The following is an 18,035-nucleotide window of genomic DNA, read 5'->3' on the forward strand; positions in this document are numbered from 1 at the left end:
GAAGCTTCTTTTTATGGTAACTGCTGTGTGCTGCTGGTGTGGATTCTCCTTGTTGACCTTGCTCATGGACATCTAAAGCCTTTAAAGCATCAAATCTGGTTTTGGTCTGGATGTTGGAGGGTGGAGGTTGTATTGTAACCCTGCTTTTATGGGTCACCAGGGTCCAAGGTGCCTCATGCTCAGTGGTATCCATTATAGGTGGATAGTTCCAAAGCCACATTATCTATCTCCATTTCAGCCCCTCTAGTACTGTGCAGCCTATTAACCATCTCTTGTAATTCAGCCACCTGCCACAACAGGTCATCAACCTGTGCACACTTTGTGCAGGTACCAGCCTTTTCTCCAGAAGTATCGGGGCATCCATTGCAAGATACCATCTGTACTGACATCTCCTTCCTTAACAGTTCCATCTGGGTGGAAGCATCAGACTTCTCAGGGGCTGTCTCAGTAGACACATTGGTTTTGGCTCTGAGACAAGTGCCCACCATTATGGCAGAGACCTAGAGCACTTAGCACTTACCTGGGCTGTGGACCTGCTTTCAGATTGTAGCACCCTCCCCACATGCCCTGCCCCTGTGAACTGCCGCATCACCTCCTTCTGACATGCCACATCCTGTTTGCTTGCCCTGTTCAATGCTCTCTGGGTTGCTCGTGCTTTCTGGAATCATTTAAATCTCCCACAGTGCTCCTGGCTATGAACCCTCCTTGTCTGATTGGCTCACAAGAGCTTCCAAGGTCTGACATGGCTCTGGGCTGTTGATGGGGCTGGACTGCTGATTCTTCCTTTTCCTTACCCTACACATTCAATTCCTTTAGAATTCCTGACCTTTTCTTAACACTTTTATCATCTATCCTTTTCTCTCTAAACCAGTATCTCCTTCATATTACATCTTAATCACTGCAGAATCATCTGCATTGGCTTTCACTACATATGCATCACCTTTTCAGTCTATACAACATATTGCAGCAAACTCCTCTTCCTTGGCCCAGCTGATCCCTTAACATTCTTTTCCAAAACCTTACATAACTTATAATTTAAAAATAAGACTCAACTGAAAAAATACAGTCCAATAGAAACACAAAATGCTTCAAAGTACAGATGAAACATTCAGTGAAACAGAATTATTGAAAATAATAACACTAGAACATAAGTAATACCTTATTGAAAATATATTCTGATATAAACTATATCTAGCTTTCAAAAGTTTGAAGCAAAGCTTCAAAAGAGTTAACCACAGTAAGCCTCATAGAAAGCTTTACTAAGTCAAAGCACCATAGCAGCTTAATTTACAAAGTTAGCACAATAATAGAAAGACCTTATCATTTTCACATAGGCAGATAGTAATAGGACAAGAGGGAATAATTTTAAACTAAAAGAGGAGAAAGTACACGAAGATAAGCTTTTAAATTCATGTGAAGTGCCCAATATTTGAATGTTTTGCGGAAATACTGTATTTTGGGGGTTTGGGGGGGCACATTTAAAAAAAAAGCAAATGTATTCTAAAGTACATTATAAGTAGAAGTGATATTAATGGAATTATGATGCATTAGAAATTGAGTCTGTATACCAGGAAGTATTATTAGTGAAATGTATGAGGCAGTTAAACAGAATTGCAAAGAACATGCTGTATTGGGTTTGCACGGCCTGGTTTTTGGTAGCAGGGGGGACACAGAGGTGTCTTCTGTGAGAAGCTGCCAGAAGCTTCCACAATGTCCAGCAGAGACAATCCCTGGTGGCTCCAAAGATGGACATGCCACTGGTCAAGGCTGGGCCAATTAGAAATGGTGGTAATGCCTCTGTGATAACATATTTAAGAAGAAATCAAAACATAGGTTGTGGTGCAGTTGTAATTTTCAGCCAGAGAAGAGCAGAGTGAGAACATGTGAGAATGTCTATGCAGACACCGAGGTCAGTGAAGGAGGGGGAGGAGGTGCTCCAGGCGCCAGAGCTGAGATTCCTCTGCAGCCTATAGTGAAGACCATGGTGAAGCAGGCTGTCCCCCTGCAGCCCATGGAGGACCACAGGGATGCAGAAATCCACCTGCAGCCCATGGAAAAGCCCCATGCTGGAGCAGATGGATACCTGGGAGGAGGCTGTGATCCAGTGAGAGAGCTGGTGAAGAGAAGGACCCTGCTCCCAGGCTGCAGCAGCCTGTCCTTGAGGGACTGCATCCCATGGAAGAGTGACCCACGCTGCAGCAGTTTGAGGGGGACTATTGCCTGTGGGAAGGACTCATGTTGCAGCAATTTGCAGAGAGCTGTTGCTCGTGAGATGAACTCATGTCAGAGAAGTTCATGGAAAACTGCCTCCCGTGGGAGGGATCCCACAGTGCAGCAGGGGAACAACTCCTCTCCCTGAGCAGAAGGAGAAACAACAGGTGATGAACTGACCACAACCCCACATTCCCTGTCTCCTTGTGCCACTGGGGTAGGAGGTAGAGCTGGGAAGGAGGGAGGGGTGGGGAGGTGTTTTTAAGGGCTTGTTTTACCTCTCATTATCCTGCTCAGATTTTTTTAGTAATAAATTCACTTAATATCTCTAAGTTGAGCCTGTTTTGCCTGTGGTGGTATTTGATGAGCGATCTCTCCCAGTCCTTATCTCAACCCATGAACCCTTTGTTAAATTTTCTCTCTTCTGTCCAGCTGCAGAGGGGAGTGAGTGAGTGGCTTCCGTGGGTGCCTGGCATCCAGTCAGCATTAACCCGCAACACATGCCGAAAAAATAATCATTTTAAAATTAAACTTAACACAATGTTAGAAATTTTAGTGTAAACAACAGTGATTCACTAGCACAGAAACAGACACATAATTTAACAAGCTATTCTCAGTTTTAATACTGTTGATTTTGAAACTGTAAAGCACACATATGGAAAAAGAACATCAGATTTCACCCAAAGAACTTAAAACAGCGACAGCTGAATGGAGGGAAAGTGGAGAGGGAGATGCTGATCTCTTCTCCCTGGTATCCTGTGACAGGATGAGTAGGAATAGTTCAAAGCTGCACCAGAAAAGGTTCAGACTAGATATTAGAAAACATTTCTTTACTGAGAGGGTGGTCAAACACTGGAACACGCTTCCTAGAGAGGTGGTCAGTGCCCCAAGCCTGTCAGCATTTCAGAGATATTTGGACAATGCCCTTAATATTATGCTTTTGGTCAGCCCTGAAGTGGTCAGGTAGTTGAAGAAGACAATCATTGCAAATCCCTTCCAACTGGAACAAAGAATTAAAAAAAAAAAAAAGAAAAAAGCTAAATTACACATACTAAAGGAGTCTTGGACAAAAGTCATGGCTTTTCACATTCAGTTCTTGTTTTCCAGCTCCTGCTTCCCTCCTCAGTCTCCCCATGCAGCACACCCTCCAATGTTGGTGGGGCTGCATAGGTGATTAATCATGTCACAGAAGTGTGTGCTGAGCTGGCTGCTTCAGAAGCCCCTTTAATTCTCTGGCAAATCCAAATTATGCATTACTTACAGTTTTACTTCACATGTCTTTCTGCATTTGCTCAAGAACCTGCAGGGAGATCAGCTTAGAAGTACAAAATTACATTGCTTTTGTATTTTGCATCTATATTGAATCTATTTTTAAAAATCCACATTCCTTTCAAAGGAATAAATGTAAATATTCAGTAACTTAAAAGAATGTAATTCTTGAGATATTTCACACATTTCATGGTAATCTATTTTTAGAATAATGCATATATATTTCTGATGTTTGACAAATAGTCTCGTTCAAGAAATAAACTCTGAAAACTGCATGTCTGCTTATGTAGGTATTTTAGTTCCATCAAAATAAAATTGAATAAAACAGTGAAAAGGAAATGGGTTTGCAGCCTTGTACAAAATCAGTTCTTCGCTACACCTATTGAAATGCATCATTCTGTCTTGCCAGGGTTTTTTGTTTTCACAAAATTAACAGACACCTACCTGTTGCTGAACCGGAACCTGCTGTACTACCTGTGTGGGCACTGCTGCCTGGCCAGCCGCAGATGCCTGTAAAGTCACAGTCGAACCTGTGTCTGACCCAGTCTCTGATGTCTGCATCGTAGTCTCTGAATAAAATTAAAATGTAAAATTAAAAGTTCAGCATAAACTTCTTTTCTTTTTGTCACTTATTTAGATCTTAAAAAAAGCATATCCACCTAAAATTAAATCTGGGGATTGGCTAAAGATTGCTTCACATACTATTACATGAGTACACAGAGATATTTAATTTATTTTTCCTTTTTTTAAATGCTGTTTTGGCCTAAAATATTAGAAAATTCATAATATATATTATATTATTGCTTTGTCTAATCTAAGGTCTGCTTAGAGCTTGCAGCACATTGAGAAGAGAATAAGCTTTGGACTTCATGATTTTTTTCTAACAGTTTACAGTCTGCTTTGTAATAACAAATACATTTATCAAGTCAAAAGCAAGGTGCACACAAACCTATTTACTGCTTTGAAGTAAAGAACTTTCAGAAAGACATCCGCTCACAGGCCTGATTTTTCTGTAACTACACTTGTATACATTAGCTGCAACTATTATTAAATTTTGAGGAGACTCAAAGCCTTATACCATATTAAGACAACACACTTTAAGCTACCTATATGCACAAAAATAATTAATTCTAGAAGTTGCACATATAAATGTTTACTTCTTAATTAAGCATGCCTTCAGAAAAAGACTTGCAATCATCAATGCAATAAAACTGAATAATGGAAATATTTCCTACTAAGTTATCACGATTCTAAAAAACTAAAAGAGTAATTTATGTAGTAATCACAGTACAAGTAAATTATAGTACCTTCAATATTGTCAGTTTTCAGAAAGAACTAACATACACTGAATAAAGTCTACTGTAAGAACACAATGTGTCGCTGTTGAGCCGCTAGCAGAGTAAAGAAGAACCAGTTCTCAGTGGCAAGAAGGAAAAGCCTTTATTGTTTTGATTTCATCATATATATAGAGTTTTCAAAGGTCACCCAGATTGGTCGGCCAGAAGCCTCCCCCTAGGCCTGATTGGCCAAGCCTGCACCGTCCAAGTCTTGGGACACTGTTCCAATAACATCCAAACTTTATCTTTATTTATAAAACACAAAAAGAATTCTCATGGGAAAAGCCTGTGCTAGCCACAACAATGGGTAAAATATGCAATACCAAAAAGAAATTTCTCTCTTCATTTTCTTCCCTGAAACAGTTCAAATCCTTATATGCTGAAATATTAAAAGTTTTCTCTTACCTTACTTGCCCTCAAGATATCTTATTTAATAATGTAAACCAACAGAAATTTTTCTCACTTATTTATGTGACTTCAGGAACAACTCATAAAAATCAGAAATAAGTCAAAATCCTGCCATCAGCTCGTAAATGACTACACATTCTTCAAAGCTGTCCTTCCTCTGGTTTACTGAGTTGCACTATAATTTTTTCATATTCAAATGCTGAGTTAAAGCTCTGGCAGGTGATAGAATGAGGGGCTTCAACCTGAAAAGAAGACCCTGAAAGTCATTTTAAAGGTGAAAAAGTGACTCAAGTAAGCTTTTCTAGCAGAAAGTGTTAATGTAATCACTGGAGTTATAAACAGGGATTTTACCCCTATGTGAGGTTGTGGCACTGACATTTTAAAGGGGAATATTCAAAATTTGGATACAGCACAGAAAGGGTCCAACAATGAAGGAAAATGCCTTACAAAGAAAACCTATTTATATTATCATAAAGAAGACTGAGGATGACTTACTGTGTTGGGTTTGTGTGGCCAGGTTTTGCGAGGTGGGGGGGGGCTACAGGGGGGGCTTCTGAGAGAAGCTGCTGGAAGCTTCCTCCATGTCTGACAAAGCCAGCCGGCTCCAAGATGGACCCACCACTGGCCAAGGCTGAGCCAATCAGTGATGGTAATAATGCATTAGTGATAATATATTTAAGAAGGAAAATAAAGGTATTGCACAGAAGTAATTGCAGCCAGAAAAGAGCGGAGTGAGAACATGTGAGAGAAGCAACTCTGCAGACACCAAGGTCAGTGAAGAAGGAGGGGGAGGTGCTCCAGGCACCAGAGCTGAGATTCCTCTGCAGCCTATGGTGAAGACCATGGTGAAGCAGCTGTGTCCCTGCAGCCCATGGAAGACCCCCACATGCCGGAGCAGGTGGATGCCTGAGAGGAGGTTGTTACCCTGTGGGAAGCCTGCGCTGGAGCAGGGTCCTGGCAGGGACCTGTGGACCCATGGAGAAAGGAGCCCACGCTGGACCAGGTTTGCCGGTAGGACTTGTAACCCTGTGGGGGACCCACAGTGGAGCAGGCTGTGCCTGAAGGACTGCATCCCATGGAAAGGGATCCACACTGGGGCAGTTCCTGAAGAACTGTAGCCTGTGGGAAGGACTCACATTGGAGAAGTTCCTGAAGGACTGTCTCCCATGGGAAGGACCCCATGCTGAAGCAGGGGAAAGACTCCGACTCCTCTCCCTGAGCAGCAGCAGGAACAACGTGTGATGAACTGACTGTAACCCCCATTCCCTGTCTCCCTGTGCTGCTGAGGAGGGAGAAGGTAGAGCCTGGGAAGGAGGGAGGAGTGGGGGGAAGGTGTTTTTAAGATTTATTTTGCTTCCCATCATCCTGCTCTGATTTTGATTGGTGATAAATTCAATTAATTTCCCCAAGTTGAGTCTGTTTTGCCTGTGATGGTAATCGACAAGTGATCTCTCCCAAGTCCTTAACTCATGAGCTTTTCATTATATTATCTCTCCCTTGTCTAGTTAAGGAGTGATAGAGCATCTTTGGTGAGTACCTGGCATCCAGCCAGGGTAAAATGACCACGCATACATAACAGGAATTAGAGAAATCTTCAGTTTTGCACAGAATTACAGAATTGTTTAGGTTGGAAGGAACCTCTTGAGATCATCTAGTCCAACCCTCCTGCTCAAAACAGGGCCACCTAGAACAAGTTGCCATGTCCATTTGGGTTCTTAATACCTCCAAGGATAGACACTCCACAACATCTTTGGAAAATCTGCTAAAGTCCTTGACTAACCTCACAGTAAAAAAGTGTCTGAGTGTTCAGATGGAATTTCCTGCTTTTTTTTCCATTTGTGCCCATTGCTTCCTGTCCTGTCAATGAGAAGAATCTTACTCCCTCATCTTCACTCCCTCCCATCAGGTATTTATGGACAGTGATAAGGTCCTCCCTGAGCCTTCTCTTTCCAAGCTGAATAGTCCCAGCGCTCTCAGCCTCTCCTCATATGACATATGCTCCAGTACCTAAATCATCTTTGTAGTCCTTTGCTGCCCTTGCCCTTTCTTGTACTGGGGAGCCCAGAACTGAACATGTGGCCTCACGAGCACTGAGTAGAGAGGAAGGATCTACCTCAAATCCTAGCAATGCTCTTCCTAATGCAGCCAGGAATACTGTTGGCCTCTTTTGTCATTAGGGTGCATTGCTGGCTCATGTTCAGATTCTTCTCCATCAGGACACACATTTTCTTCTCCCCAAAGCTACTTCCTAGCTAGTCATCCTGCAGCCTGTACTGGTGCTTGGAGTAAATCCTCCCCACATGCAGGACTTTGCATTCCCACTTGTTGAATATCATGAGATCCTTCTCTGCCAGTTCTTTAGAGTGTAAAGATCTCTCTGAATGGTACAAGAGACATCTGGTCTATAAATGGCTCCTCCCAGTTTCATATCTGTTGCTGAGATCATTCATCGTGGAAAAGAGAAGGCTACAGGGAGATCTTATAGCGGCCTTTTAACACTTAAAGAGGGCCTCTAAGAATATGGAGAGAGACCTTTTACCAGGGCCTGTAGTGACAGGAAAAGGGGCAATGGTTTTCAACTGCTTTAGATGGGACATAAGGAAGAAATTGTTTACAACTAAGGTGGTGAGACACTGAAACAACCAGGTTGCCCAGGGAAGTTTTGGATGCCCCATCATTGGAAATGTTCAAGGTCAGGGTGATAGGAGGCTTTGAACAATATGATCTACTGAAAGGTGCCCTTGTCCATAACAGCAGAGTTGGACCTTTACAGATCCCTTCCAACCTAAACCATATGATGATGATTCAGAGAGCTATGGCCTGTCCAACTACTGATGGTAGAACCATCACTCACTCCTGTAGCTGACACCACAGGCCCCAAGGGGCCTACACCCCCCAATCTGACTCCGGTAGCCGGGCACCAAATTTCACTCACACACACACAGGTCTCACCAGCAGCTGGCACCTGTTCCTTGCAGCACACATACTGTTCTGGTTTCAGATGGGACTGAATTAATTTTCTTCTCAGGAGCTGGTACAGTGCTGTGTTTTGGATTCAGTATGAGAATAATGCTGATAACACACGGATGTTTTGGTTGTTGCTGAGCAGTGCTTACCCTGAGTCAAGGGCTTTTCAGTGTCTCATGCTCTTCCAGGGAGGAGCTGCACAAGAAGCTGGGAGGGAGCATACTCCAGACAGCTGACCTGAACTGGCCAAAGGGATATTCTGTACCATAGAACATCATGCTCAGTGAATAAACTGGGGGGGGGAGGGGGGAAGAGTTAGCCAGAAGGGGCCAATTGCTGCTTGGTCAGTGGGTGGTGAGCATTTGTATTGTGCATCACTTCTTTTTCTTGGGTTTTACCTTCCTCTCTCCCTCTCATTTTTATTACAATTATTAGCAGTAGTATTAGTATTACCATCATTATTATTATATTTTATTTTGTTTCAATTACTATACTGTTCTTATTGCAACCCGTGAGTTTAATTTTCTTTCCTGATTCTTCTTCCCATCACAACAGGGTTGGGGGGGAAGGGAAGCGAGCGAGCAGCTGTGTGTGGTATTTAGTTGCCAGTTGGGGTTAAGCCACAACACATACACAGAGGACAGAGAGTGAGATTAAGTAGGGCAATATTTAAGAAAACATTTTAAAAGAAAATATAAGAAAATAGGACAGACTGTAGTGATCAGGCGCAGGGCTCAGCCAGACAAGCACACTGACTGGCCCCATTTTACCTGTGACTAGAAACTTTTATTCCCCTTTCTGTCTATCCCCCCTCTTTGTCTCTCCCTGCTTTCTCTTTCCCCTGTAATTCCCTTCATCAGTTTGTATAGTTCTATCAATTCCTGCATCCATCCCAATTTGATGTCTGGGATCCCCCCTGGTTTAACATCTTATCAGTTGCAAAGTCCGTGTTGATCTTCCAGGAAGTGGTGCCTCTATTTTCTTGACAGTCCATTAATTAGTGTGACTGGAGAGGTTTGTTTCTTGTCATTGTCTCCCACTTCCATTATAGTGGAGAGCTAGGTCAACCTGTGTCATGGTTTAGGAATGGTACTCCCCAATTTAGTGTTCCCGCTGAGACTCTCCAAACCACACTGCCACTCACTCCCCCTCCTCCCCCTCCCCTTCCCCCTGTGGCAGGCTGGAGAGGAGAATTGGAGGCACAAAAGGTAAAGATCACGGGTTGAGATAAGAACAATTTACTGGAAACAACGAGATTAAGAAAATGAACAGTAACAGCAACAATATTAATAACAAAGGTATGCAAAAAGAGAGAATGATTCACATGCAAAATGCTCACCACAGAGCCTGTGGCAATAAACAATACCAATCATCCTCCCCCCACCACATTTTCTCCACCAGAAGGAACCCCTTCCATCTGGAAGAAAGAGTCCCTTTCCCCTTGCCCCCAGCAATGAGGTGGAATTTAATAACTTCCATGTCCTAGCCACACCCCATCGCAGCTACTGCAAAAAATTAAACCTGTCCTGGTTTGGAACCAGAACAAGAAAACATGGAAACCCCCTGACAATAGACAATCACTTCCTCTGCCATGCTACACCGACCCCGGAAGAGACTCCCTTCCTCCCGCCCCTGACAATGACATGAGGTGGTATAGAATAACCTCCAGGTCCTAGCCATGCCCCTCCTGGCCAGAACCAGGACAACCCGGAACCCTGTCAAGTAGCTAGTCAAAGGTCTATTGAACAGGAAGGCTGGAAGCTGGTCACTTGCCTATACTAGAAAGAAGGTTCCTTTTCCTGAAAACTTGACGATGACAAGTAGTACTGGCACTTTTTACAACAGGTATGAAGCCCTGGAACCAGAAGGACAGTCAACTGATGAGGTGGAGGAAGGTCCTTCTGGGATGGAGGGGCCACCTAGGGCAACACAATCTATCCCCTGCATCACGACCACCTCTGTTAAGAGGAGAAGAAAGGTAGTTGTCATACGTGACTCCCTTCTAAGGGGAACAGAGGGCCCAATACGCAGACCAGACACAACCCACAGGGAAGTCTGCCATCTCCCAGGGGCTTGGGTAAGGGACATTACTGGAAAACTGTCCAGTCCAATAAGGTCCTCTGATTATTATCTGTTATTGGTTCTTCAAGTTAGTAATGATGAGATAACAAAGAGAAGTCCAAGGGCAATCAAAAGGGATTTCAGGGCCTAGGACAACTGGTTGAAAGATCAGGAGCAAAGGTAGTATTTTCCTTGATCCTTCCAGTAGCAAGGTATAATATAGAAAAGAACAGGCAGATCCATCAGATCAACACATGGCTCCAAGGCTGGTGTCATCAGAAAAACTGTGGGGTTTATGACCATGGGATGATCTACTCAACACCTGGTCTACTGACACCTGATGAGATGCACCTTTCTCAGAGGGGAAAAAGGGTTCTAGCACAGGAACTAGTGGGGCTTTAAACTAGATTGGAAGGGGAAAGGGATGAAACCAGGCTCTACATGGTAACCCACCTAGTTGGTCTAGGAAAGCCACTTGATGTAATCTTTTTGGACTTCAGCATAGCTTTTGATACTGTCTCTCATAGTAACTTTCTGGACAAAATGTCCAGCCCACAGCTAGATAAACACATCATGCGATGGATGAGCAACTGGCTCACAGGTTGGGCGCAAAGAGTTCTAGTGAATGGGGTGACATCAGACTGGCGAAGGTATACTAAGCAAGTTTGCAGATGATACAAAATTGGGAGGTCTCGACTCCCTTGAAGGCAGAGAGGCCCTGCAGAGAGACCTTGATAAATAAGAGGGCTGGGCAATCACCAACCATATGAAGTTTAACAAGGGCGAGTGCCAGGTTCTGCACCTGGGACAGGGCAACCCTGGATGTATGTAGAGACTAGGGAATGAGATGCTGGAAAGCAGCACCACAGAAAAGGACCTGGGGGTCTGTTGGGAGGAAAAGGTTAAAACCGAGGTATTTGGCAAGAAGGAAATCATTTCACTCAAAGTGACCTTGAAAATTCCACTTATTATGCCTAGTGTTGTTTGTCCTCTGCCTGTTTAGAGAAGTAGAATTCCTGTGTAAAGATAACACACTCTCACAGACATGCTTGAGCCTCCTGCTGGAAGAGAGAGAGATCATAAAAGCACAGCCTTGTGATAAACTGTGCATGCCCAAAGCCTTTGATATACTGGGGGCAGCAGCTGCCCTGCCCTCCCCCCTCCCTCCCCCCACCGCTGTCCACTAGAATGAACTAAGCCTAACAGAGCCTAACAGAGCAAGTGTCCCTGTGTGTCTCTGCTGCCCAGCATTGTTAGCAAGGTAATGAAATAAAGTTGCACTTTGACAGTCACCTTGGTTACCTCTATGTGTTGATTCACATAGGGTCCTAGTTGATGGCAAGTTGAAGTCAACAGTGTGCCCTGGCAGCCAGGAGAGCCAACCATCTCCTGGGGTGCATCAAACACAGCATTGCCAGCCGGTCAACAGAGGGGATATCTCTGCTCTGCTCTGCTCTGCTCTGCTCTGCTCTGCTCTGCTCTGCTCTGCTCTGCACTGGGGTGGCCTCACCTCGAATCCTGAGGGCAGTTTTGGGTGCCACAATATAAGAAAGATATTAACCTATTGGAGAGCATCCAAAGGAGAGCTATGAAGATGGTGAAGGGCCTTGAGGGGAAGCTGTATGAGGAGTGGCTGAGGGTGCTTGGTCTGTTCAGCCTGGAGGAGACTGAGGGGAAACCTTATCACAGTCTACAGCTTCCTCACAAAGGGAAGTGGAGGGGCAGACACTCTTCTCTGGTGCACAGTGACAAGACCTGAGGGAATGGCCTGAAGCTGTGTCAGGGGAGGTTTAGGTTGGATATTAGGAAAAGGTTCTTCACCCAGAGGGTGGTTGGACACTGGAACAGGCTCCCCAGAGAAGTGGTCACAGCACCAAGCCTGACAGAGTTCAAGAAGCATTTGGACAACACTTTCAGGCACATGGTGGGATTCTTGGGGCTGTCCTGTGCAGGGCCAGGAGCTGGACTTTGATGATCCTTGTGGGTCCCTTCCAACTTAGGATATTCTATGATTCTATGATGGGGGGAGGGGGTTTCATGTGATAAGAGATGAGAAAGGTGAGAGCAACTTGAGAGATACAAGGGAGATGAGAGACGGGGAGGGGCAAGAGAGCTGCGATGTGAGACGTGAGAGGTATGGGGGGGATGAGAGGTGGGACATGAGAAATGAGACAAGACACAAAATATGAGACAAGCCATGAGAGACAAGAGGAAATGAGAGATAGGAGAAAGAAGAGGAAAAGGGGAGGTGAGTGATGAGAAGAGAGACAGACTTGAGAGGTTTGAGGCTAGAGATGAGAGAGCTGCAACAGGAAACAAGATGAGGGACAAGCCAACAGAAGCAGAAGAGAGAAGAGATGAGGAGAGGGAGACCACGCAAGACAGGTAAGAGAGACCGGATGATATAGGAGCAGTGAGATAAGAGACAAGAGAGACCTGACAAGATGAGAGTGAGTGAGCAGCTGTGTGGTGTTAAGCTGCCTACTGTGGTTAAATCACAATAGCCCTTTTTGGTTTTGGTGCCTGTATTGGGTTTACATGGCAAGTGGGGGGACTGCGTGGGGGGGGGGGGCTTCTGTGAGAAGAAATCAGGAGCTGGTCCCATGTTTGACAGAGTCAATTTTAGGAAGTTTGTGGTGCTTCTGTGATAGCATCTGACATCTGCTGGAGGAACAACACAGCAAGGTACAAACAATCCAGGAGGTTCTTGGAAAGCAACTTTCTGATACAGGTGATGGAGGAGCCAATGAGGAATAGTGTGCTGTTGGACCTTATACTAACTAACAAGGAAGGTCAGGTTGGAGATGTGAAGGTTGGGAGCAATCTTGGCTACAGTGACCGTGAAATCATGGAATTCAGTATCTATATCAGCAGGACAATGAGTAAGATCACAACACTGTACTACAGGAGAGCTAACTTTGGCCTCTTCAGGGACCTTCTTGGAAGAATCCCATGGGAGTGTGCTCGAGAGGAAAGAGGGGTACAAGAGAACTGGTCAATTTCAAGCACCACTTCCTCCAGGCTCAATGGGCAAGAAATTAAACAAAAGGGGCAGGAGACCTGCACAGATGAACAAGGAACTGTTAAAACTCAGACATAAGCAGGAGATACATGAGGTGGAAGCAGGGACAAGCCACCTGGGATGAATATAGGGATGTCAGAGTATGCAGAAATGCAGCAAGGAAGGCCAAGGCCCATCTGGAATTAAATCTGGCTAAGGATGGCATGGATAACAAGAGGGGCTTCTTCAAATACATCAATGCCAAAAGGAATACCAGGGAAAATGTCAGCCTGCTACTGAATGGAACAGGAACCCTCTGCAACAGAGGAGGAGGAGGAGGAAGAGGTGAAAATATGTGAAGGGAAAACAACATGGAGACACCAAGGTCAGTGGAGAAGGTGGGGGAAGAGGTCCTCTGGGCGCTGGAGCTGAAAACCCTCTGCTGGCTGTGGTGAAGACCATGGAGAGAGCAGGTGGTCCCCCTGCAGCCAATGAAGTCCATGGGGGAGCAGAGGTCCACCCACAGCCTGTGGGGAGGTGCCCATGCCAGGGGAGCAGGTGGATGCCTGGAGGAAGCTGTGATCCAGTGGGAGTCCCATATAGAGAATTAAAGCTGCAAAGGCCTTGCAAGAAGGAGAAAGGCCTTGCTCCTGAGATGGAAACAGCCTGGCCTTCATTCGGATGTCTGCACTCTATGGACAAGAACTTGTGTTGCAGTAGATTCCGGCAGGATGCTGCTTGTGAGATTGGACCCACGCCAAAGAAGTTCGCAGAGGACTCTCTCTCATAGGAGGGACCCCATGGCTAAGTAGAGGACCTGTCTCCCTGATGGACTGACCAAAGAAAAAAAAACCCTTACCCTGCCCTCCCCCCCGTGCTGTTGGTTGGAAGGAGGGAGGGGGGCAAGCAAAAAAATGGTGTCTTAAAAGGGAGAGGGGTAAGCAGAGAAACAGTGTTTGTAGCAGAAGAATTGTGGTAATGGACTGACTAAGAAACAACCTCATACCCTGCCCCCCACCCAAGCTGTTCGCTGGAAGGAGGGAGGGGGGTGAGCAAAAAAAATGGTGTCTTAAGAGGGTGGGGGGTGAGTGAAAGAACTGTGTCTTAAGAGCTTATTTTTACTTCTCATTTATCCTCTGACTCTGTTAGGTTAATGAATCACCTTGCAACTTTAAGTTTTCAGCCTGTTTTTGCCCTTCAGTGCGTTTCTCCTACCAGTACCTTATCTCAATTCATGAGTCCGGTGTTTAACAGTTGTTTTTTTTTCTCTTCTCCTGTACAGCTGCAGCAAGGGAGAGTGGAGAGAGCAGATGTTGTAGGTGTCTGGTATTTAGCCAGGGTCAAACCATGACACAAGGGGACATCCTGCTAAACCAATCTGATTGCCTTCTATGATGGGACAACTGGCTGGATAGATGTGAGGAGAGGAGTGGATATTGTCTACCTAGACTTCAGCAAGGCTTTTGACACTGTGTCCCATGATATCCTCATAGGCAATCTCAGGGAAGTGCAGTCTGGATGAGTAGATGGTGAGGTGGATTGAGAATTGGCTAAATGGCAGGTCTCAGAGGGTTGTGAACAGTGGCCCAGAGTCTAGTTGGAGGCCTATAACTAGTGGTGCTCCCCAAGGGTCAATACTGGGTCCAGTACTGTTTAACCTATTCATCAAATACTTGGATGAAGGGGTAGATACCTCCTCAGCAAGTTTGTTGATGATACAAAACTGGGAGGAGTGGCTGATACCCCAGAGCTATGCAGCCATTCAGAAGGTTCTTGACAGGCTGGAGGGATGGGCAGAATGGAACTTTTGAAATTCAGCAAAGGCAAGTGCAGGGTCCTGCACCTGGGGAGGAATAACCCCATGCACATTTTGATAACAGCAATGATGATGTGCCTGGGTTGGCAATTGGCCATGGCATCGCTGCTGTTTCTGTGCTGCTGTACTGGACAGGCTGGAACTCTAGTGTGAACTTGAGTCAAAGGGACTATGACCTGTGGATAAGTCCATGTGGGAGCAGAGATCCACCTGCAGCCTGTGAAGGACCCCACACTGGAGCAGGTGGATGACCAAAGTAGTCTGTGACCCTGTGGGAAGCCTGCACTGGAGCAGGCTCCTTGGCAGGACCTGTGGACTCGTGGGGGACCCCTACTGGAGCAGTCTGTTCCTGAAGGAACAGTGACAGACACTTTGTAAATGCACACAGGAAAGTAGAAAGACCAGAAGTTAGGTCTTGCACTAATTGCCATCTCCTGCAACTGTGTACATCTCCTTCAAGTGTACATCTCCTTCAAGTGTACATCTCAGAGCTGTAAAGTTCTGACAGGCATATAGTAGCATGCATCTTTTTCCTCTGAACCAATTTATGAAGGACAGATTTGACTAAAGTCAATATATATAAATCAAACTTCTTGTAAAAGAACTGCATTGTCTCAAATGAGCCATAGTCTATTATCTCTTTTTATGATCAAAAAACAACTTGAGTCAAGTTAATTCATCTGAATTTCTTAAATGCTTCTTCCACAAGAGGAAGCAAATCCTTTTAAGCAGGCTTATCTGAAAAAGGTCCCCAAAGTGAGGGAGGGATATGAATAGAATAGTGTTAAAATACACAAAGTAATCTTCTTGCACTATCTTTAGGATTTACCTTTCCTTGGTGATACAATTCCAGCTATTAAATAATGGGACATAATCTCTACAATGGAAAAAGGTGAACTGTACTAAAAATGCAATACAGGTTCAATACATCACACCAAATCTAAGCTGTAGTGCTAAAAACAATGATACAATCAATGTGTTTTCAAAATGAAGTTTAAAACTTCATTTCTTGCAGTGTTTCATAAGGTTAAGGGTCACTGTGAATTGAAGGTAAAGATGAAGACATCGACATCTGAATTCCAAAACTTTTCTTGGAGACTGATCCACACTAAAGGACTTTAATCATCAACTTAGTATCTGTGGGAAAATGACTGGGGGTAAAATTAGAGAAAACTTGGAAGTTAGTTATATTAATATTCTAACAGAAGTTATAACAGCAAGGAAATTATAGGGTGAAATGCAGTTGCTACTCCCAGTATGGAATGCAGTAGTCATGCTCGAAACCTATTCCACGGTAGTTCCCCACACAACACATCCTGCAACCTTAAGCACATGCTAAGAGGGATGAAAAGGAGGGTGGAGCACACCTGGCCAGGCTCTGTTGCAATCCCTGCAGGAATGGAAACTTGATGGTACCATGTAGTTGATAAATTGCATAGCGGCTGTCAACCAAGGGACATAGGAGATGTCTTGTTGTCAACTTTCCTCAGATGAACTTGGTTCATTATAATCTCATTGTAATACCAAAGCATACCTCCATCCCAAAGTTACCCACCTCCAAGGTATGACCACCGCTCACTGGGCATGCGCTCTAGATTTTATTGACTATGTCTTTAAAAGCAAAGTGAGAGAATTTTACACCAATCAGTGACAAAGGTATGTGTCGCTGTTGAGCCGCTAGCAGAGAAAACCCAGGCTCTCAGTGGGGCAAGAAAAAGTGTCTTTATTATTTTGATTTCCATATATATATAGACTTTTCAGAGGTCACCCAGATTGGTCAGCCAGAAACCTCCCCCTAGGCCTAATTGGCCAGGCCTGAACTGCCCAAATCTCGAGAGACTGTTTGCAAAACATCCAAACTTTATCTTTGTTTATGAAACACAGCAAAAATGTTCTTATGAGAAAGACCTGTGCTAGCCACAGGTATGTATGACTAGAGTCACTCAAGCTCCACCTAAACATAAAGAAATAGTATAAAAGTAAATTAGGAATGGGGAGAAGTTAGAGAAGACTCCATCATAACTGCTGGGATCAGTCGATGGGCTGAATCTGTCTTCTTCCCCCTAAGGACACCTATTGGGTAAGAACCATACTCTATGTGGTCTGAATTATTATCTCAAGCCCATCTTTTGTTAGGGATTAGAGCTTTTCTGTATATCGCTTCAAATTTGTTTTTGCTGTCAGTATACTGTCAATGGCAATCTCTGAACATTAATCTGTCACAATTTTCTATTATCACTGTGATTGTTAATAAAGTGTGTTATTCCATGAACTGTTAAATGTTAGTCTTTCTCAAGGGCACTAGAAGCAGCTGGCAGCAGATAACATAGTTGAACAAAACCGATAATATACTGACTATGAGTGGGGAGATCCAGAAGGGGGTCTCTCCTTGCAAACTGAAATAATTTACTCCAATTTGCTGTTGATGCATGTCCTCCAATACAGTGGACTGTTTAGTGGAGTCCCCATAACAGGATGCTGACAGGTCAGATGCAAGGGTCTTGTCTTTCTTGGGGCATTGACAGACTGATCAAACATAAAGGGTTTGAGAAAAACCCACTGTCCTAGGTTGCAATATAGATGTATTTAAGTATTCTATTACCACCAGCTGTGGGCCGTTAACTGTTATCACCTGCTAATGACCCACCCCGGATGACAGACAATGGGCCATCAGGGACCCACCGTGTGACTCATGGACTTATCTCATCCCATTGTGGGATGCTCTGCCCAGGAGGGAGGAGCCAGGTGTTCCCACCTGGATATAACCTGGCCTTGGAACTGCCTGAGAGAGCCCTGTCTACTGGGTTCCCAGAGGACAAGAGCTACCACTGGACCTTCAGCTGGAGACCAGATCTTCACAGGATCACTGCTTGAACTGAACTACTTTAGATGGACTGCTACCACCACCCTAACAGGGTGTCAGGTTGTATCTGACTTTGTCAGTGCTTTTCCTTGTATTATTTCA

General features: G+C 44.6%; 1 protein-coding gene and 1 long non-coding RNA gene across 4 annotated transcripts in view; both read right to left on the reverse strand.

Annotated features, from left to right (window-relative positions):
• LOC146425288 (uncharacterized) overlaps positions 1-18,035 on the reverse strand; it is a 234,035-nt gene that overhangs the window by 155,272 nt on the left and 60,728 nt on the right. The gene's annotated exons all lie outside the window — the stretch shown is intronic.
• The window catches only part of LOC146425289 (transcription factor RFX3-like), a 156,851-nt gene that overhangs the window by 125,243 nt on the left and 13,573 nt on the right, over positions 1-18,035 (reverse strand). For 2 of the 3 annotated variants that reach the window (XM_085041592.1, XM_085041590.1), the window contains exon 2: positions 3,925-4,049. In XM_085041592.1, coding sequence (XP_084897718.1) covers positions 3,925-4,041 — 117 coding nt within the window. In that variant the 5' untranslated portion in view covers positions 4,042-4,049. Of the gene's footprint in view, positions 1-3,924; positions 4,050-5,720; positions 5,857-18,035 lie in introns of all 3 variants that reach the window. The other variant, XM_085041591.1, reaches the window with a different exon arrangement.

Source organism: Lichenostomus cassidix, chromosome W (assembly GCF_008360975.1).
Source record: "Lichenostomus cassidix isolate B80296 chromosome W, HeHo_3.0, whole genome shotgun sequence".
Taxonomy (NCBI): domain Eukaryota; kingdom Metazoa; phylum Chordata; class Aves; order Passeriformes; family Meliphagidae; genus Lichenostomus; species Lichenostomus cassidix.